This window comes from Periophthalmus magnuspinnatus, chromosome 8 (genome assembly GCF_009829125.3).
Source record: "Periophthalmus magnuspinnatus isolate fPerMag1 chromosome 8, fPerMag1.2.pri, whole genome shotgun sequence".
Taxonomy (NCBI): Eukaryota; Metazoa; Chordata; class Actinopteri; order Gobiiformes; family Gobiidae; genus Periophthalmus; species Periophthalmus magnuspinnatus.
Genome location: NC_047133.1, coordinates 281,933 through 304,408, shown reverse-complemented (window position 1 = coordinate 304,408; position 22,476 = coordinate 281,933). Strand labels below are relative to the sequence as shown.

Below are 22,476 nucleotides of genomic sequence, written 5' to 3'. Positions count from 1 at the left end.
TCTCTCACATGCACTCTCTCACGTGCACTCTCTCACGTGCACTCTCTCACGTGCACTCTCATGTCCTCGGAGCTGCAGAATAGAGACATGAAAGTGTTATTATCGTGTTCAGGGGCTGGGGGCGGCTCTTTAAACTCGTTCTTTAAAGTCTTTTCTTTAAAGTCGTTCTTGTTCCATAATTACCCCCCGTCCTTGGATTCTGTGCCAATTACAGTTCGGCGTGTTCCAGATCAGGGCCTGGGAGAAGCGCCTGATAACATGTTCTATTTGAGGAGGAGAGGGGGAGATTTCATTTTCAGTCTGACACACATTTTTGTCTTTTGCTTTGATCCATAACTGAGCCTTTATTGTTTTGTAGTTTTCCTTTAGTGTTTTGTAGTTTTCCTTTAGTGTTTTGTAGTTTTCCTTTAGTGTTTTGTAGTTTTCCTTTAGTGTTTTGTAGTTTTCCTTTAGTGTTTTGTAGTTTTCCTTTAGTGTTTTGTAGTTTTCCTGTCGCCTCAGTGTTTATCACATTCTCCAGAACAACAGACTCAGAGCTTGGACCCTCTGCAGTCGTGTTCAGAGTCGTCCATGTTGGACTCATGTTTTTCTCCTGTAAAATGTCTCCACTCGTCCTGTGAAGGATTCTGGGTGATTTAGGCGTGTGGGTCTGGAGAGATCACTAGATTACTCAAACATGGACGACAGCTAAAGGCTCTTTGAGAATGTTTTTAATGATGGAGCAGAGTTACAACGAAGAAAGCTCCTCGTTAAAGTGAGACTGACGTTCTGGTGTCTCCTCTGTCTCCTCTGTGTCTCCTCTGTGTCTCCTCTGTCTCCTTTTCTCCTCCGTGTCCTGTGTCTCCTCTGTGTCTCCTCTGTCTCCTCCGTGTCCTGTGTCTCCTCTGTGTCTCCTCTGTGTCCTCTGTGTCTCCTCTGTCTCTCCTCTGTCTCTCCTCTGTCTCCTTTTCTCCTCCGTGTCCTGTGTCTCCTCTGTGTCTCCTCTGTCTCCTCCGTGTCCTGTGTCTCCTCTGTGTCTCCTCTGTCTCCTCTGTGTCTCCTCTGTGTCTCCTCTGTCTCCTCTGTCTCCTCTGTGTCTCCTCTGTCTCTCCTCTGTCTCCTTTTCTCCTCCGTGTCCTGTGTCTCCTCTGTCTCCTCTGTGTCTCCTCTGTGTCTCCTCTGTCTCCTCTGCGTCTCCTCTGTCTCTGTCAGGTATCAAAGTGATCGGAGGAGTGAAGGAGCAGACTGGAGAGGAGTTTGGAGTCTACGTCAAACGCATTCTCCCTGGAGGACTGGCAGCGTGCGACGGTACGACAAACACAACACAAACACAACACAAACACAGCACAAACACAACACAAACACAACACAAACACAACACCAGCACAACACAAACACAACACAAACACAACACAAACACAACACAAACACAACACAAACACAACACAAACACAACATAACACAAACACAACACAACACAAACACAACATAACACAAACACAACACAAACACAACATAACACAAACAACACAAACACAACACAAACACAACACAAACACAACACAAACACAACACAAACACACTCTTCTGACTGTGGGATGTGCTTTAGTCATTTTATATATATATATATATATATATATATATATATATATATATATATATATATATATATATATATATATATATATATATATATATTCCTTACACTTGTACTGCTCTTCACAGTCTTGTCAAAGCCTCTACACTAGACTCATTATTCATTCATTTTCACACTTGGTGATGGTCAGATACTACTGTAGCCACAGCTGCCCCGGGGCAGACTGGTAGAAGCGAGGCTGCCAATCTGCGCCATCGGCCCCTCCGACCACCGCACGCACACACCACTTTCATACTAGGCAATGTGGGTGAAGTGTCTTGCCTAAGGACACAACGACAGAACTTGGTCCGAGCGGGACTCGATCCTCTGACCTTGGGACCAACACTCAACCACTGAGCCACTGTCGCCCCTAATTATAACTGTAATATAGTGAAATGTAGAGTCTCACAGCGTCGACCTCTGCCCAGGTCATGACCTCTGCCCGGGTTATGACCTCTGCCCGGGTCATGACCTCTGCCCGGGTCATAACCTCTGCCCGGGTCATGACCTCTGCCCGGGTTATGACCTCTGCCCGGGTCATGACGTCACAAATCTCATGGACACCCAGAGCCCGTTGGGTCAAACAGCCCTGTATGGGCTCGGGCCTAACTAAAATAAAAATGACGTAACATGAACTTCTCTGTCCAGGAAACCTCCTGCCCGGAGACCAGATCCTGGAGGTGAACGGAGACAGTCTGGTGGGAGTGACCAGTGACCGGTGCGTCCAGCGCTCTTGTGCTAGCGTTTAGCATGTAGCATGTAGCCTTTAGCATGTAGCCTTTAGCATGTAGCCTTTAGCAGGGCTTTCATTTGGCTTGTGAGACTTATTGTGAGGCAGTATTTATGATTTAATTTGATTAAAGATGCAGATACAACACAATACACATTTTGCACTGATTTAAGAATTTCATTTACGATATTAAACAAACTGAACCTTTGTCCAGTGAAACACGTTGGAGCTTTTGTTTAAGTCCCAGTGGCTGTGGGGACTTGTCCTTTAAACATGATTATTATCACATGTTTGTGGATAAAATATTATTAAAATGAAATATAAGACACACAATCCCCAGACGTCTGTCCCTGGAGCCTCTGACCATCAAACTGTTCACTTTAAATGTTCATTAAGTTCTTTTAATTTGGAGTATTTTTCTGTCCCAGAGCCGTGGACGTTCTGAGAGCCGCGTCTGCCACCAACCACATGAGACTCCTGATCGCCCGAGACGAGGAGGCCAAGTAACTCACACACGTCGAATCAGGCTAAGAACAGTGTCTGCGTATAGAGGCCAGGACGTTTGTACAAGAGAAAATCAACAAACAGACAAATCAGTTATAAGAAAATAATATAAACATAAAAGTGAAAAGGCCTAAATTCCTCAGTCACATTAAAGCAGCAGTGTGTAACCTGCTCAGTTTAAAGAGGCGCTTTAACCTCATCTGTGTTTTCAGTCTTAACCTAAAGTAAAATCAATATTTGATTTGAACAGGATGACCTCAGATACAAGGTCAAAGGTCATGTTTATTAAACCTGGTGTGATGTGCAGGAGTTTCATTGTGACAGTGCTCTGGAGGGGGAGGGGCTTAGCACAGAGAGCAAAGAGAGGAGAGACTCAGAGCGACGAAAGTGAAAGTGAAAGTGAAACTTATAAAACAGGTTAATACTTTGTTTTGGGCAAATTTAGCATTTTCAAAATATAAAAGAAAATGGAGATTTAAATATGTTACAGAAGTAAATGCCTCCTCTTTAATACCTCCTCTTTAATGCCTCCTCTTTAATGCCTCCTCTTTAATACATCCTCTTTAATACCTCCTCTTTAAGGCCTCCTCTTTAAGGCCTCCTCTTTAATGCCTCCTCTTTAATGCCTCCTCTTTAGTAACTCCTCTTTAATGCCTCCTCTTTAATGCCTCCTCTTTTATACCTCCTCTTTAATGCCTCCTCTTTAATACCTCCTCTTTTATACCTCCTCTTTAATGCCTCCTCTTTAGTAACTCCTCTTTAATGTCTCCTCTTTAATGCCTCCTCTTTTATACCTCCTCTTTAATGTCTCCTCTTTAATACCTCCTCTTTTATACCTCCTCTTTAATGCCTCCTCTTTAGTAACTCCTCTTTAATGTCTCCTCTTTAATGCCTCCTCTTTTATACCTCCTCTTTAATGTCTCCTCTTTAATGCCTCCTCTTTAGTAACTCCTCTTTAATGCCTCCTCTTTAATGCCTCCTCTTTAATGCCTCCTCTTTAATGCCTCCTCTTTAGTAACTCCTCTTTAATGCCTCCTCTTTAGTAACTCCTCTTTAATGCCTCCTCTTTAATGCCTGCTCTTTAATGCCTCCTCTTTAATGCCTCCTCTTTAGTAACTCCTCTTTAATGTCTCCTCTTTAATGCCTCCTCTTTAATACCTCCTCTTTAATGCCTCCTCTTTAATGCCTCCTCTTTAATACCTCCTCTTTAATGTCTCCTCTTTAATGCCTCCTCTTTAGTAACTCCTCTTTAATGCCTCCTCTTTAATACCTCCTCTTTAATGCCTCCTCTTTAATACCTCCTCTTTAATGTCTCCTCTTTAATGCCTCCTCTTTAGTAACTCCTCTTTAATGCCTCCTCTTTAATGCCTCCTCTTTTATACCTCCTCTTTAATGCCTCCTCTTTAGTAACTCCTCTTTTATACCTCCTCTTTAATACTTTCTCTTTAGTAACTCCTCTTTAATGCCTCCTCTTTAATACCTCCTCTTTAATGCCTCCTCTTTAATACCTCCTCTTTATTACCTCCTCTTTAATACCTCCTCTTTAATGTCTCCTCTTTAATGTCTCCTCTTTAATGCCTCCTCTTTTATACCTCCTCTTTAATACTTTCTCTTTAGTAACTCCTCTTTAATACCTCCTCTTTACACAGGGACGTGCAAGGACAGAGGACAGGAGCAGGACAGGAGTGAGACATGAAGGACAGAGGGGACAGGGACATGCAAGGACAAGAAAGGGACAGGAGAGAGACAGGAGGTGGCAGAGAATACTGGTACAAAAGAGGACAGGGTAGAGACAGGACACAGGAGGAGGTGGGAGGAGGCAGGAGGAGGCAGGAGGAGGCAGGAGGAGGGAGCAGAGCACAGGAGGAGGTGGGAGGAGAAGATAAGAGGAAACTGGAGGAGGCAGGAAGTGGGAGGAGGAGGCAGGATTAAGTTTTACCTGAGTCAAACCCTGATCATCGGGAGAACACGGCTCAAATATGAACATCTGAAATAATAAAATAAAAATGTGGAGAAGCATCGATTTTACTGCAATAAAAAAAACAAAAAAACATGAAAAAAACATTTTATTTTATTTTTTTACTTTTGTTAAAATGTGTTTTTTTATTATTATTATTATTATTATTATTATTATTATTATTATTATTATTTTATTTATTTTTATTTCCTAAACTGTCCTTTTTCTGTAGGAGGGAGTTTGCTGAGCTGATGGAGAAATACGGCTCCAACGGCAGCACCAGCTCCACCCGGAACTCCCCCACCCAACAGAGCACCGACCCCCACAGCAACCAGCCCCCCTGCAACGCCAAGACCCCCAACGGTACCACCACCACCACCACACCCCCCTGTCCCACCACCACCACCACACCCCTCTGCCCCACCACCACCACCACCACACCCCTCTGCCCCACCACCACCACACCCCTCTGCCCCACCACCACCACCACACCCCCCTGTCCCACCACCACCACCACACCCCCCTGTCCCACCACCACACACCCCTGTCCCACCACCACCACACCCCTCTGCCTCACCACCACCACCACCACCACCACACACCCCCCTGCCCCACCACCACCACACCCCCCTCTGCCCCACCACCACCACACCCCTCTGTTCCACCACCACCACACACCCCTGTCCCACCACCACCACACCCCCCTCTGCCCCACCACCACCACCACCACCACCACACACCCCTGTCCCACCACCACCACACCCCTCTGTCCCACCACCACCACACCCCCCTCTGCCCCACCACCACCACACCCCCCTCTGCCCCACCACCACCACACCCCTCTGTTCCACCACCACCACACACCCCTGTCCCACCACCACCACACCCCCCTCTGCCTCACCACCACCACCACCACCACCACACACCCCCCTGCCCCACCACCACCACACCCCCCTCTGCCCCACCACCACCACACCCCTCTGTTCCACCACCACCACACACCCCTGTCCCACCACCACCACACCCCCCTCTGCCCCACCACCACCACCACCACCACCACACACCCCTGTCCCACCACCACCACACCCCTCTGTCCCACCACCACCACACCCCCCTCTGCCCCACCACCACCACCACCACCACCACACCCCCCTGTCCCACCACCACACCCCCCTGTCCCACCACCACACCCCCCTGTCCCACCACCACCACACCCCCCTCTGCCCCACCACCACCACCACCACACCCCCCTGTCCCACCACCACACCCCCCTGTCCCACCACCACCACACCCCCCTCTGCCCCACCACCACCACCACCACACCCCCCTGTCCCACCACCACACCCCCCTGTCCCACCACCACCACACCCCCCTCTGCCCCACCACCACCACCACCACACCCCCCTGTCCCACCACCACACCCCCCTGTCCCACCACCACCACACCCCCCTGTCCCACCACCACCACCACACCCCCCTGTCCCACCACCACACCCCCCTGTCCCACCACCACCACACCCCCCTGTCCCACCACCACCACCACACCCCCCTGTCCCACCACCACCACCACACCCCCCTGTCCCACCACCACACCCCCCTGTCCCACCACCACCACCACACCCCCCTGTCCCACCACCACCACCACACCCCCCTGTCCCACCACCACACCCCCCTGTCCCACCACCACACCCCCCTGTCCCACCACCACCACCACACCCCCCTGTCCCACCACCACCACACCCCCCTCTGCCCCACCACCACCACCACCACCACCACACCCCTCTGTCCCACCAAATAAACCCTTGTTCACTCGTGCAGTAAACACATTTCCCTCGTGCCCTCGATCTAACGTGCACCTTAAATATTAAAAGTGAAACAAAAACACTCACTGAAATACATGGATTGTTACGCACAGCGCCCTCTAGGGGCGGGAGAGGCGACTGCGCGTCGAGCCGCTCCTGCTCTGGACAAACACTCCATGTGGTCGTTTGAAGGCCTCTGTGTCGACCTGTAACCGATAAAAAACTAAAAAATCAGAGAAACAGTGAAACAGTTGAGTACAAACCTGTCTCTGATGTCTTCTTCTTGTTAAACTCCAGTATTAAACAAAATGTACTTTGAGTTTTCTATCATGTGTCCTCTGTAGAAGACTCCGCCCATGTCGCCCAGGCCCATTTTACAAATATCCAAACACACGATACAAAACGACACACTACAACTTCACAAACCCGACACGATGTGCAGCAGGTTCATTAGCCCCTACACACTGAGAGCTCTGAAGGAGAGAACAGAGCATCAAAAATGAAAAGAGAAAATCATTAAACACGTTTCCGCTGAATGTAACATTTTAATATAAATAAAAGGAAACATGATGTAAATATGTGATACAGTTAATGCCCCGTTAAAGTGTAATACTTCTACTACTACTACTTTTAAATACAGACAAGAGTAACTTACTATATAGATGTAAAGTAAATTGGCTGTAGATGTTTCTGACTGAAGACGCTGGAGAGGAGCAGTCTGGATAAATGGTTTGTGAAAGGTGCAGTGGCCTGTTACACAATCTCACATGTGTCCGTCCAGCTGCCGCCCAAAGGCTTTAACCAGACTGACCGTCCTCATATCAGCCGATAAACACGCACACACACACACACGCTCCTGTCTGACCCCACGTGTCCGCTCGGCCGTCACCTCAGCGAACAAAAGAGAGCTCAGGGGGCATCCTTGACCCGTCCCCCTCCAGCTCCACCGTGTCTCACAAGAATAAAACTCAAATGTCCAAATGTCCATGAGTAAGTCGTCCTCCTCGTGTTAGACAGAGCAGACCACAGCTGGACGCAGATGGACACAGATGGACACAGATGGACACAGATGGACGGCTTCCAGCTCTTTGCTCAAGAAAACCTCATGTCCAGAGCCGCTCATGCAAACGCTCATGCTAACGCTAACGCTAAAGTCAAACTCTTTGGATGTGAAGCAGCTTCAGCCTGAAACACACTCATGTTTTTTTTAATTTATGTTTATTACTTTTACACTTTAGATATATAGCAAAGGAAAAAAGGTAAATAATTCTTGACTTTTATACTCAAATCCTCAGAGTTTCCTTTAGTGACGGAGCTGCAAACCCTGAGCCGAGTCTCAGTTTCAGTGAAGTTTCCTCACAGAGTTTTCACTTCACAGAGACGTGTCCAAAAGCAAAGAGAGACTATTTTAAATGTTCAGTCTGGAGTCTTTTCAGTTTTTTTTGTTCTCTACATTACACACACGTCTTTCATAGTTTTGATGCTTCAGTGAGAATCTACAGTGTAAATAATCCTGAAACTAAAGAAGAAACAGAAGTGAAAGTGTCCAAACCTTCGACTGGCAGATGCAGATCTTACTCTGAAACACCAGCTCTGTTCCTGATTAAAATGTGCAGCTGTTTGTCTCTCTGTATGTTTAAAGAAACACTCTGTCACATTTGTTGTTCTGATAATAAATGTAAAGTCAATTTCACCTTAATTACACTGGACATGATGATCCATTTGTTATAATTTGGTGTTTTATTTCTCAAGATGTTTCTCCAGTTTTAAACCAGAGTGAGCTTCATTTGTCTCATTTGTGTTTCCAGTGTTTAAATCTAAAATGTCCCTAAACCCCAGAACCTGCAGAAAGTCACTGCTCTGGCGACTCAGGCTGCAGTTTGCGTAAAAGCCTCATTTTAATTTGTGATAAAAGTAAATGAACTGCTCAGGACTCATGATCTTAATCTGAAATCACAAATCTTCAGCCTGATTGTAATAACATTTCAAAATCTCACATTCTGATCTTTGTTCTCTGCAGGTGGGCGGTACCTCGACAGCACCTCCTCAGGCTCCTCCTCCCGCTCCCAGAGTCCTTTGCTGCTCAGTCCAGCTGGCTCTCAAAACATGTACAACAACAGCGGACCTCTGCTGCGATCGCTCAGGTCTGTGTCAGATGCCCTCCCGTCCTTTTAGTGTCGAGTTAATCTGCAGATGTTTGGATAAATACAGCGAGAGAACCAGGCCAGGCCTCTACTGTTTAAGTTTAACGACGTCCTGGTGGGTTTTTACGGTGAAAAAAACTGGAGACAAAAACAGCTTCAGTTTCAGCTGAGACAGAAAATACGACACAAATACGACACAAATACGACACAAATACGACACAAATACGACACAAATACGACACAAATACGACACAAATACGACACAAATACAACACAAATACAACACAAATACAACACAAATACGACACAAATACAACACAAATACAACACAAATACAACACAAATACAACACAAATACGACACAAATACAACACAAATACAACACAAATACAACACAAATACAACACAAATACGACACAAATACAACACAAATACAACACAAATACAACACAAATACAACACAAATACGACACAAATACGACACAAATACGACACAAATACAACACAAACCTACAGTGAAGCTTCGTGTTGGTTCTGAAAACAAAATAATGTTCCAGAGTTTTCTGTGTGATCCTCAGTCGTCCAGTTCCACTTTGGCCTTTACCCAGAGTGCACTGGGGCAACAGTGGCTCAGTTGGTAGAGCAGTGGTCACACAGCCCAAAGGTTGTTTTGTTGTTGTGTCCTTGAGCAAGACACTTCCCCACATTGCCTCATATGAATGTGGTGTGTGTCTTGTCTGCAGAGAGTGGAGTGAACAATGCAAAGTGCTTTGGGACAAATGAAAGGCGCTGTATATGTGTATTATTGTGTATTATTTTACTCACAAACATGGAGGTGTGACGCTAACTGTAGGCACTGTTCTGTCTAAAGCTCTGTTCACTCTCTGACTTTAATCTGAGCTTTATTTTAACACAATCTGACCGTAAAGAACTGACTTATCTGGTTTTAAACAAACCTCACGTGCTAGCTAGCATTAGCCAACAGTTTTTCAGTTCTTTTTGTTAAAAATCACTTGAACAGGACTGTGACCGCTCGTACTGATCATAGGACATTTTTGATGTGAGTTTCAGAGGTTCTTTTTGGCTGTGTTTGCTAATGTGTCTCCATGGTAACCGCTGAACATTCTAACATAGAGATGCATGTTAACACCACCATCGCGATGTCAAGTGTCAGTTTCTGCTGTTCCGTCCACAGTCACCCGGGGGAAGGGGTGATCCAGCTCATCTCCGTGGCTCGCTCCTCCAGCCTCGGCATCACCATCGGAGGAGGATCCAACCGTCCGGACGGTCCCGCCGTCTTCATCCAGGAGGTGCTGTCGGGAGGAGACTGCCACAGGGTGAGTGCGAGACGCTTAGACTGAGCCAGAACACGGCCAGGACGGGGAAAAGATTTAAAGAGGACACAGTGTGTCTATAACAATGTGGAACATCAGGGTAGAATCTGGACTTTTTAAATTGTAATAATCATCTAAAACTATTTCATAAAAAAAGAAACAATCCGCTGATTCCTGCATTAGTAAACTGTGGTGTCCAGTGGGAGGTGATGTCACTGTGAACCTCATCACGAGAAAGAGCCGCGCGCTGTCAGCTCCTCCTACAGATGATAATAATAATAATAATAATAATAATAATAATAATAATAATAATAATAATAATAATAATAATAATAATAATAATAATAATAATAATAATAATAATAATAATAATAGAAGACAACAGATAACTGCATTACACATTAAAATGACTCTGTGACTCTGGGGACAGACTCAGATCACCCCCTGGTCTTTAAAGGCTAAAGTAACACTTTTGAAATGTTCCACAGTTTGGAAATAACATTTCACATTCTCCATGGAGACAAGCACGTAAGCCCACCAGGCCAATTACAGGTCAGATCTGTGGAGAGGCGATCTGCACACAGTAAAAATGCATGTTTTTGTTGCATACGAACATCTGTATTTGTATAAATGTAAGACACATACAGCTAATGTTTTACAGTGGAACATTCTGGGCTCCATGGAGAGTAGCTGGTGTGTTTTTCTCTTGGTGCTTTGGGTTAAATCTTGTGGATTGTCAGTTTGTCTCTGATGTGGAGCTGGAGGCTTAAATTCAGCTCTGCAAATGTGCACAAATCCCCCTGTTGTGTTTGTGACAGGAGCCGAGCGAACTGCTCCTCTGATGTCTGCAATCCTATTCTCCACAGTCATCCTCTACCCCCACAGCCCTCATCCTCTACCCCCACAGCCCTCATCCTCTACCCCCACAGCCCTCATCCTCTACCCCCATAGCCCTCATCCTCTACCCCCCACAGCCCTCATCCTCTACCCCCCACAGCCCTCATCCTCTACCCCCCACAGCCCTCATCCTCTATCCCCACAGCCCTCATCCTCTACCCCTCCACATGCATTGATGGATTATGGAGCGACACATCTCCATACTCTGTACATCTGAACATTTACAAACCGGGTCACGAGACGTTCAGGGGTTCTGGGAATTTAGCCACACGTGTCAACAGATCCAGTTGTTTCTATGGTAACAGAGGCAGGTGTTTCTATGATGGAAGATGTGGTCGTTTCTATGGTAGTAGAAACAGTCGTTGCTACGGTGACGGTCGTTGCTACGGTGACAATCGTTGCTACGGTGACGGTCGTTGCTACGGTGACGGTCGTTGCTACGGTGACAGTCGCCCGTTGGAGCCGCGTGTTGTGGCTGAGTCAGGAGGATTATGTGAGGAGGATTTCTGCTGTGACAGAGAGAACACAAACGAGAGATAAAGTGACTCTCAGGAGGATCAGTGGATGTGACACAGTGAGGAAACACAGAGAGAAAGTTACTTCGATCAGAATATTACTCAAGTAGGAGTAAAAGTACGCTCCCTTTTCTCTCATCGGGAGATAACATCACTGATTATTGCTCTTGTCTCATAAAATTTGTACGGCACAATTACATGAAGTAATTCAGTGTTTTACAGAATAAGAAAGACATTAAAATCACAATACAATAAAATTAAAAGAAAAGAGGCAGAATAAAACCCTTTCAGTCACATACAGATAAACAGAAGTGTCTGACATGTCGAGTTTAAAGTCATAATAATCTGATGTGTGTAAACGAAAATGAAACGTCATGAAAAATGTGTCAAAAGTCCTTCTCATTATTGTGGCGTTTATCAAATAGAAACATCTGTGTTAATCCTGTTTGACCTAAAACAGGAAAAGTTTAGTCTGATTCATGTCAGAGAAAAAAGTGTCTTTTTATACAGTGAATGTACACACCTGGTTTCACCTGTGTGTGTGTGTGTGTGTGCGCGCGTTTCTGTCTGTGTGGGGGTGTGTGTATGTGTGTGTGGTTTGTGTGTATATGTGTGTGGTTTGTGTGTATGTGTGTGTGGTTTGTGTGTATGTGTGTGTGTTTGCAGGACGGGCGTCTGAGGCCTGGAGATCAGCTCATCGCCATCAACAAAGAGTCTCTGATCGGACTGACCCATGAGGAGGCCAAGCTCATGCTCAACAAAGTGAAGACCACGGGGTACGAGTCAGATCACGTGTGAAAGAGTCGGATCTTTAATATGAATGATTGGAATCGGATCTCAGTTTTTAAAAGAACCAAATCTTTTTTGTAATTTTTCTGTAAGTTTATACTGATTTAACTTGAACCAACACAAACATCAACAGAGAAGACGACACAAAAACACACGAGGCGTCAGAATAAGTTTGATTTTTAATGTGCACAAAGTTTTATTTAGATATTTACATAATCTCAGAAGATAAACTCAGTTTGAACCATTTTAAACCTCAGCCTCATTTCTCTGTGATTAGTTTGTTGTTAAAGTTCTCACTCTGGCTTCAGTCACATAAAGAAATATCATAGAGTCAGTGTTTTGAACGGCTCTTTAAAGAGCCAAAAGAGCCAAAAGAGCCGTCACCAGAGTCAAGTGTGGGAACTTCTCTAAAAGTGATTACGTGATTAGAATATCTGTCCTGTGTGTACTGCGTGTATAAGTACTGAAGAATATACAGAAGTTTATTTACACCAGGACAGGACCCAGCGCCCGAAGACATGTCTCTGAAGACACTGTCCAGTCCTGTCTCATACACTCTGGCTGTAGGGAGTATTATACCTCAGAGTGTTATACTTGTGTTCAGACAGGACAGTGCGGTGGAGATCGCCTTCATCCCGGGGAAAGGCCTGTTCTCCAGCTCCACGTCTCTGCACAACGGAGTCCAGAGAGCCACGGGACGCCTCAAAGTGCACATCCGCTCGCCCGAGGTCAGATCACGCCACGTCACTGTTACATACGACAGGGTTTTTATTCACTCTGTGTTTACAGATCTGCACAGAGGAGCCTTCTCAAGTGTCCACCCCATCCCCCGACATCTGTCCCCCGGATATACACGTCTCAGGTACGGCCCAGTGTCCCTCAAAGACTCTGCTCTTTTGTGTTTCAGAGAAGAATCTTAATCTTTATATAAATGCGGTGTTTTCTCGTACATTTCTGTATAAATATTTAGTTCTGAGCGTTTGTGCCTCTTTTTAGTCGGCTGATTGCTTTGCAGATTGTTTTTTGTTCGACTGCGGCCTGTCCCCTGGATGAAGCCCATGAATAAAGTGATTTGTGCGAGGTGCTTGTGTCTGAGGCCGGTGCTGCGACACAGACGGCGCAGACAGAAGTGTCATGGCCGCTGCAGTCGGCCCTAATCCTATTGGCCGGGATTAGCCCAAGGTTATTTCCTAGGTGCCGCTCCCCCCGCGCCCTCCTCTCTGGGGGCTGATTGGTGGAGCCAGTTGCTAACTGTGGCAGATGTCTGCGGTTTGTTTGATGCAGACATGTCAGAACGACCTGAGTTTAGAGCCTGGTCTCCACACGGATGTTATCGTCTGAATAAACCAGGACAGTCACTGAAGTACGATACATCAGAGAAATACTGAGATAAACGACACTGACACAACAGGAAAGACAGACCCTCCCAGTGAACCGTTTTTTAAATCTACTGTTTCATTAAAGACAGAATGAAGCAATAATTAGACACAGAAGTGATTTATTCCCTCATCTAAGGCTCAGATCTGACCTAATGTCGTAACGTCTGGAGGGACCAAAGATCCAGACTCGGGAAAACAGTTTAACAATACAAAAATGTGAAAGACGGTCGTCGGAGCAAGTGGTGGAGGTCTGGGTCGGTGGTGGAGGTCTGGGTCGGTGGTGGAGGTCTGGGTCGGTGGTGGAGGTCTGGGTCGGTGATGGAGGTCTGGGTCGGTGGTGGAGGTCTGGGTCGGTGGTGGAGGTCTGGGTCGGAGGCGGAGGTGCACGGATAGTCCAAGGAGCAAAATGTGACAAAAACAAGAAAGACCAACTGAGGAGAGACTGAGCCAAGCGGACCACGAGGAAACACTGACCATGTGACTCGTGGGCCTCGTGGTACTCACAGGTGAAGGTGTGCGGAGGTGGTGCCAGAGTCTCAGGTGCGTCCTCACATGGGACTGGACAGATGTAGATGTATTTCAGCCGATGTCATCAACATTAGCTGTGGGGTGAAGCTAGCTGGAGGCACTGCTCTGTCTGAGTCTCTGTTACTCAGATTAGACTTTAAGCTTTGGTTTAACACAAAGTGACCACAAAGAACTGAGAAGAGATGAAGAAAAAGAGATGAGCTGATCTGTGCTGTTAAACAAGCCCCTCATTACACTCACAAGCTAGCATTAGCATTAGCATTAGCATTAGCCAACTGTTTTTCAAACTCCTGAACTGGAACCTTCCGTCATTTACATGTTACATTAAAGAGGGAGTATTATACAAAATGTATTATTCTTTTAAGCTTTTTATCGTGTTATGACGTTTCAGTAATTTAGCGATCTCTTCCGGGGCCTACTTGAACCGTCCTTACAGTTAGCTGGAAGATTCTGTGCAAGGCTCCGCCCACAAGCCTACATCACCCATGCTCTGCCCACAAGCCTACATCACCCATGCTCCGCCCACATGTCTACATAAATATACAAAAACACGATACAAACTCTACACTACGACGTGACAAACCTGGTGTGATGTGCAGTGGTTTCATTAGTGCAGCTGATTGTGTTGTGATCGTGCTCTGAAGGGGGAGGGACTTAGCACAGAGAGCAAAGGGAGAGGAAACTGCAACAAAAACTAAAGTGAAACTTATAAAACATGGTGCCTAAATCTGCTGCGTGTTATGAGTCACACAGAAGAACAACACGCCTCTTTAACTTATTGTGTTGAAATGTGTCTCTTCTGACCTTTGACTCCTGTCCTGTGACCTCTGACCCCTGTGCACAGTCTCTCGTGCCAGGCTCGGGTCTTAGAGCTGAGTGTTTGTACGTCATCCAGGGGCCAATCCTGTTAAACAGATGAGCCCGTCTGAGCGTGCCCAGAAACGTCCAGCGTGGAACAGTAACAGAGCTGATCGCCGCGTCACACCTCCTGTGGGCGGGGCTAAAGAGGACAGCCTGTGCCAGGGCGCCAAAGAACACCGAGAACACGGTTAAACGGATCATATGCAACATAAACAAGTGCACGGGAACTTTAAGAGCACACGGCTCATGACTAAAGGCTCCGCTCCTGATTTTTACATGAAAATTGTTTATTTTAAAGTCGTTTTCTGCTCTAACGTCAAACAGACCTGGAGTTGTGTTTTGTTTCATTCTCACATGTTTAACACAAACCTGCAGATTTAGGCTGAGTTCTTCTCTCAAACTGAAAACACTCTGTTCCACCTTGTGATGTCATCATGTGGTGATACAGGAAGTGCTCCACTGTGTTTTTAAACTCCACCTCCACTAGAATCATCTGGATCATGTCAGATGAGGATCTGTTCATCAGTTCATCCTTAGTGTCAAAAGTGCAACTGCAAAATTGTCATAGAATTTTAGAAGCAATAATCATTTCAATAAATTCAGGAGTAAACCCACCACGTGTGTGTGTGTTTGTGTGTGTGTGGGGGTGTGTTTGTGTGTGTGTTTGTGTGTGTTTGTGCGTGTGTGTTTTTGTGTGTGTTTGTGCGTGTGTTTGTGCGTGTGTTCGTGCGTGTGTTCGTGTGTGTGTTTGTGTGTGTGTTTGTGCGTGTGTTTGTGCGTGTGTTTGTGCGTGTGTTCGTGCGTGTGTTTGTGCGTGTGTTTGTGTGTGTGTTTGTGTGTGTGTGGGGGTGTGTTTGTGTGTGTGTTTGTGTGTGTTTGTGCGTGTGTGTTTTTGTGTGTGTTTGTGCGTGTGTTTGTGCGTGTGTTCGTGCGTGTGTTCGTGTGTGTGTTTGTGTGTGTGTTTGTGCGTGTGTTTGTGCGTGTGTTCGTGTGTGTGTTCGTGCGTGTGTTTGTGCGTGTGTTTGTGTGTGTGTTTGTGTGTGTTTGTGTGTGTGTTCGTGCGTGTGTTTGTGCGTGTGTTTGTGTGTGTGTTTGTGTGTGTTTGTGTGTGTGTTTGTGCGTGCGTGTGTTCGTGTGTGTGTTTGTGCGTGTGTTTGTGTGTCTTTGTGCGTGTGTTTGTGTGTGTTTGTGCGTGTGTTTGTGTGTGTTTGTGTGTTTTAGGGCAGTTCAGTGGGACTGGTGAGAGCGCCCCCTACATCCACAGACGGCGGGTGGAGGAGTAAACTCATATAAACAAACTCTTTTTACTGTTTCTCCAAACCTTCAGTCTCTATCACTGGTGTTTGGGCTTTAAAAAACAAATCGATCACTCCACAACTGACCCAGTATTGACCCTAATGTCCTTTGTCCTTTAGGGTCAAGTCAGAGGTCACCCACAGGTCAAAGGTCACCCACAGCGACCAAGCCCAAGATCACCCTGGACCCCTACATCCGACTCAAGGCCGACAAGCTGGACCTGGTGAGTCTGGGTCCAGTTCATCTGTTTGACACTGATGTAAATGCTGGAGTGTTCCAGTAGGGGGCAGTGTGACGTGTGTGTGTGTGTGTGTGCTCTGTAGGCCGTCCGCTTCCTGGGGTTAGAGGTCACGGAGGAGCAAAGGAACAAACTTCGACTGGTGCTGGATCCAGACCCCCAGGGCACAGTGTCCTATGGAGGTACGCCACCTACAGACAGTCCTACACATGTGCGCCGCCTACAGTTAGTCCTACATACGCCACCTACAGACAGTCCTACACATGTGCTCCGCCTACAGTTAGTCCTACAAACGCCACCTACAGACAGTCCTACACATGTGCTCCGCCTACAGTTAGTCCTACATACGCCACCTACAGACAGTCCTACACATGTGCTCCGCCTACAGTTAGTCCTACATACGCCACCTACAGACAGTCCTACACATGTGCTCCGCCTACAGTTAGTCCTACATACGCCACCTACAGAGAGTCCTACACATGTGCTCCGCCTACAGTTAGTCCTACAAACGCCACCTACAGACAGTCCTACACATGTGCACCGCCTACAGTTAGTCCTACATACGCCACCTACAGACAGTCCTACACATGTGCTCCGCCTATAGTTAGTCCTACATACGCCACCTACAGAGTCCTACACATGTGCTCCGCCTACAGTTAGTCCTACATACGCCACCTACAGACAGTCCTACACATGTGCTCCGCCTACAGTTAGTCCTACATACGCCACCTACAGACAGTCCTACACATGTGCTCCGCCTACAGTTAGTCCTACACATCCTGCCTACAGACAGTCCTACACAGTGATTGGTCTAACAGGTGTAACATGTAGAATCAGAAGCACCTGGCTGTATCCAGGGCAGTTTTGTGTACTGTCACGTAGTACTTGATCACACTGGTCTCTAGAGGGCGCTGTGATCTCCAGTTTGACGGTAGTTTTATACGAGAAAGCTGCAAATATACAGAGTTTACACACAAAAAACAAAAATGACGAGGCGAGGCAAGTTTATTTGTATAACACAATTTGTACACAAGGTAAATCAAAGTGTTTACACAATAAAGACATTAAAACAAATAATCACAAATAATCATAAAATTACCATTAAAAGAGAAGAGTGCAGAATAAAAACCTTTCAGTCTGCACAGCTGAACAGAAACGTTTTGACTAATAATTGATATGAATAAATATGAGTTGAATGAATTGATTAATTGACTAATTTGACTAATAACAGTGGAACAGTTCAGTCGCACAAAAGTAGGATTTAGTCCCACAGTTTTGTTTTGGGCTGTTCTTGAGTTCGTGTGGTCACTGTGTCCTCTGACCTCACTGTGTGGTCACTGTGTCCTCTGACCTCACCATGTGGTCACTGTGTCCTCTGACCTCACCGTGTGGTCACTGTGTCCTCTGACCTCACCGTGTGGTCACTGTGTCCTCTGACCTCACCATGTGGTCACTGTGTCCTCTGACCTCACTGTGTCCTCTGACCTCACCGTGTGGTCACTGTGTCCTCTGACCTCACCGTGTGATCACTGTGTCCTCTGACCTCACTGTGTCCTCTGACCTCACTGTGTGGTCACTGTGTCCTCTGACCTCACTGTGTGGTCACTGTGTCCTCTGACCTCACCATGTGGTCACTGTGTCCTCTGACCTCACTGTGTCCTCTGACCTCACTGTGTCCTCTGACCTCACCGTGTGGTCACTGTGTCCTCTGACCTCACCGTGTGGTCACTGTCCTCTGACCTCACTGTGTCCTCTGACCTCACCGTGTGGTCACTGTGTCCTCTGACCTCAGACTTTGTGGAGGCGACTCGCAGCCTTTTCCAGGAGCGTCTGGAGGAGCTGGGCATGGGGGCGGGACCTTTCATGTTCACCTATCAGGAGGCAGCCAGCCTGATGGACACGTCCGCCTTCCACTCCCCGGTGAGACGCACTCATCAACGTGTGTGTGGGTGTGTGTGTGTGTGTGTGTGGGTGTGTGTGGGTGTGTGGGTGGGGGTGTGTGGGGGTGTGTGTGGGTGTGTGGGTGGGGGTGTGTGTGTGTGTGTGGGTGGGGGTGTGTGTGTGGGGGTGTGTGTGGGTGTGTGTGTGTGTCTGGGCCTCAATGACCAGAAGTCTTTGTCACCAGTTTGACACACTGCCAATGATAACAAAGAGGCTTCAGGATAACAAAGTCAATGTTCTGGAGTGTCCATCACAAAATCCTGACCTCAGTCCTGTTGAAAATGTATGAACAGACCTGAAAAGGCGTGTGCGAGTGAGACGGACACAAACTGGGCTCAGTTACACCAGTTCTGTCCGGACGAATGGGACAAAACTCCAGACAAAAAATCCAAAACATTTGACCCAAGTCACAGTTTAAAGGCAAAGGACCAAATACTAATGAAATGTGTGTGAACGTCTGACTTCAAAGAGTCTTTTTTATTTCCATTTTGACTCATCTCAAAACACCGGTCTGGGGTATCAAAATTTAATATCAATATCGGCTGATACCGATATCAGGGAATCTGGAGCGATATCGGCTGATACCAATACTGAACCGATATATTGCCCATCCCTCGGAGAGAAAGTATCGCTTTGTTTTGAATGTTATTTTGCATTTACTCGATTATCAAAAAATAAAGTGCAAAACATGACAACAGAGGTCAGATCTGTGGAGAGGCGAGTCCACTGACAGGAACAGTGCATGTCTATGAAGGTGTTTTTGAATAATAATAACACCTGTAAAGTTGCATATCTTCCATGAGAAAGGTTACATAGTGAAGCTTTAACAGAAGCTTTGTGTGAAAATCGGTTGTTTTAACCTGAGCCTGTCGCACAGACGTACGAGTCCGAGTGCAGCTGTAGCTCAGAGGAGATGGAGAGCTTCCAGTCTGAGGTGAGACAGCTGCAGAGCCAGATGAGACAGCTCAAGGTGGGTTTATCTCCACTTAACCCCACCCACCTCCACCCAACCCCACCCACCTCCACCCATCTGCAGTGTAACGCGTCCAAACCTCTGCTCTGTCTAACCAGGTGTTGCTTGTTTCAGACGATATTGAAGGACATGGAGAGCAGTAAGAAGACTTTGGAGGAGGAGCTACAGAAGACCTCAGAGGTGACACTCACAGAACTTATGTCCACGCAGAAGTGACGGCTAAAGCAGTTTGGACATTAGCGTCAAACACATTTGTATTCACATTTTAGCCGCTAACACAGACAGGGCTGTGCGTTTATTCTGGGGACAAACGTTTGTCTCGTAACTTCTGTTGACGATTCCTCAGACTCAGACAATAAATGTTTATCCCTGGAGATAAAACTGTGTGTGCACGTTAACAGTAGAAAAGGACATATGTGTACAAGTATATAAGTATATTAGCTTAATGCGGGGCGACAGTGGCTCAGTGGTTAGAGTGTTGGTCCCCCCAACCTGAAGGTCGGAGGATCGAGTCCCGCTCGGACCAAGTTCTGTCGTTGTGTCCTTAGGCAAGACACTTCACCCACATTGCCTAGTATGAAAGTGGTGTGTGTGTGAATGATGGTGGTGGTCGGAGGGGCCAATGGCGCAGATTGGCAGCCTCGCTTCCGTCAGTCTGCCCCAGGGCAGCTGTGGCTACAGTAGTATCTGACCATCACCAAGTGTGAAAATGAATGAATAATGAGTCTAGTGTAGAGGCGTTGACAAGACTGTAAAGAGCATTACAAGTGTAAGGCTTTATTATTTATTATGCTACCATAAATGTAAAGTTATAGTTCTGTGATCACACATGAGCTAGCACAGAGCTAGCACAGAGCTAACACAGAGCTAACAATGGACGTCTGAGATTCTACAGAATTTTTCAAATGCGTCGCAGAGGACATACTGTGGACTGTCTCTCCTCTGTGACGCTGCAGGACACAGAGGAGACTTTTGTCCTGAGGGATGTTACTCTCCTCAAACTGACTCAATCTGCTGAACTCAGTCCTGTTAAACTGCACTGACACCACAGGCCCCTGGGAGGCGCAGTGGAGCCTTAGAGATTGAGCTGTGTGTGTGTGTGTGCGTGTGTGCGTGTCTGTGTGTGTACAGAAGGCGTGTGTGACGGTGGAGGAGAACGCTCGGCTGCGCTCCCGTCTTCAGGCGGTGGAGCAGAGGAGCAGCAGCAGCGCGGAGCAGGACTATGAGGAGGTCATCGGGCTCCTGGAGGCCGAGATCAGGGACCTCAAGAACCAGCTGGGAACCAGGAAACTGGGAGCAGGGGTCAAGGTACGTGTCCCCGCCCCCACACCCCGACTGTGTACCGGAGGAGTGAAGGCGCTCTCTGAACGCTCTCTGACCCTCCTTGACCCCGTCTGAGCCTCCTTGACCCCCTCTGACCCGGGCGTGGCTCACTGTCCTCTGTGTGCCGCAGGAGGACGTGCGTGATCTGACCCGCAGACTGTCCACCATAGACTCTCAGCTTAGAAGGTCAGAGGTCAGCCGCAGGCACCTGGAGGTCTCCAACCGAAAACTGCTTGGTTTTGCACAGGTACGGGGTCAGAGGAGGGTCAGATTGGGGTCACAGGGGGGTCAGAGGGGTTTGTACAACACAAGAACTGTACATTGTCCCACTGTGTCTTTCAGAACGTCCACAAAGTGCTGTCCATTCCCAGCCTGTTGTGTCCAGAGGCGGGGTAAGTCTGACCCCTGTGTCCTCAGAGGTCTCTGTCTAACTGTGTGCACTGCTGTGTCTGAGTCTAACTCTGTGCACTGCTGTGTCTGTACACTCCTTTTAACCCTGTTCTCTGTCGTGTCCCGCAGCAGTCGCTCCTCCCCCTCCACAGACTCCCCTGACTCCCCCCGGGACCCCGCCCTGCAGCTCGCTGTGGAGGCCAAGGAGCTGGTGGAGAGCGCAGGAGCCCTGACCGACGACCACAAAGGTACTGGACACTACAAATACACAACTGTCCCCTCATGACTGTCCCCTTGCGACTGTCCCCTCATGACTGTCCCCTCGTGACTGTCCTCTGTGTGAGTGAATGTTTGAGGCAGGGGTCCCAAACTTGGGCCCCCAAAATAACAATGAAACTCAGGCTCCCACATCAATGAAACTGATTTGTACAATGGTTTTAAAGCTGCAATATGAGACTTTTCTTCATGAGGATGTTGTTTTCTTTCCTTTAATGAACCAAAATGTGTCATTTTATACATTTTCTATAAATCTGGATTAAACCCGATCGACAAGAATCTCTCATCATAAACTTCTGACATCTGCTCTAACATGTTTGATCAAAAACACTTCAAACTTGGCCAAAAGACTCTGCTTTACTTTAACTTTTACTCTTTTACTCTTTTACTTTGTTTCTGATGCTCGTTGTGCTCCTCACAGGGAGCAAAGAGGAGGAGGCCCCTGACATCAGCCTGTGAGGCCAGGACTGTGGGAGGCCCGGGACCCGCCGGAGAACAGGCTCTGAACCCAGGACACACGCAACACATCCAGCAATAAAGCTCCCCCCTCAGACAGACCACTCTCATTTTAATGCCAAAGCCGCTCTCACTGGACAGACGGTCAGAGGTCAGAGGTCAGAGGGCCCGGGACTCCCTCAGTGGACTGCCAAACAGACCACCTCAGGACCCAAAGGTGCATGAGTCCAGGCCCATGTTTTAGTTTCTCGTTGTGTTCTGTCTGTAGACTGTGTATAGAAGAGGACGAAGTGACTGCAGACGGTTTGTGTCCAGCAGAGGGCGATAGGCAGCACAGTGTCCAATCCTCTGGTTTAAACTGAGGAGGAAGGGTCAGAACGGGGTCAGAGCGCACATTTGTTTACCTGGTTTATGGTGAATATCTCTGTAATAATGTGGAACAAAAACTGGCACAAAGTTCAACATCTTCTGTAAAAATAAACAGAAGTGAAAAGATCAATAACAAATAACACTTAGCAACGAGGCGTGA

At 47.1% G+C, this 22,476-nt stretch overlaps 1 protein-coding gene across 1 annotated transcript in view; it reads left to right on the top strand.

The window, feature by feature from the left end:
- Positions 1–22,244, top strand: part of si:dkeyp-72e1.9 (syntaxin-binding protein 4) — a 34,611-nt gene extending 12,367 nt beyond the window's left edge. The window contains exons 3-21 of the mRNA XM_055223478.1: positions 1,192–1,287; positions 2,264–2,333; positions 2,774–2,848; positions 5,039–5,169; positions 8,628–8,751; positions 9,947–10,088; positions 12,164–12,273; positions 12,891–13,014; positions 13,076–13,148; positions 16,470–16,573; positions 16,674–16,770; positions 18,381–18,508; positions 19,407–19,499; positions 19,617–19,682; positions 20,634–20,810; positions 20,956–21,072; positions 21,168–21,217; positions 21,345–21,463; positions 21,913–22,244. Coding sequence (XP_055079453.1) covers positions 1,192–1,287; positions 2,264–2,333; positions 2,774–2,848; positions 5,039–5,169; positions 8,628–8,751; positions 9,947–10,088; positions 12,164–12,273; positions 12,891–13,014; positions 13,076–13,148; positions 16,470–16,573; positions 16,674–16,770; positions 18,381–18,508; positions 19,407–19,499; positions 19,617–19,682; positions 20,634–20,810; positions 20,956–21,072; positions 21,168–21,217; positions 21,345–21,463; positions 21,913–21,950 — 1,934 coding nt within the window. The 3' untranslated portion in view covers positions 21,951–22,244. The remainder of the gene's footprint in view (positions 1–1,191; positions 1,288–2,263; positions 2,334–2,773; positions 2,849–5,038; positions 5,170–8,627; positions 8,752–9,946; positions 10,089–12,163; positions 12,274–12,890; positions 13,015–13,075; positions 13,149–16,469; positions 16,574–16,673; positions 16,771–18,380; positions 18,509–19,406; positions 19,500–19,616; positions 19,683–20,633; positions 20,811–20,955; positions 21,073–21,167; positions 21,218–21,344; positions 21,464–21,912) is intronic.
- Positions 22,245–22,476: the final 232 nt, after the last annotated feature.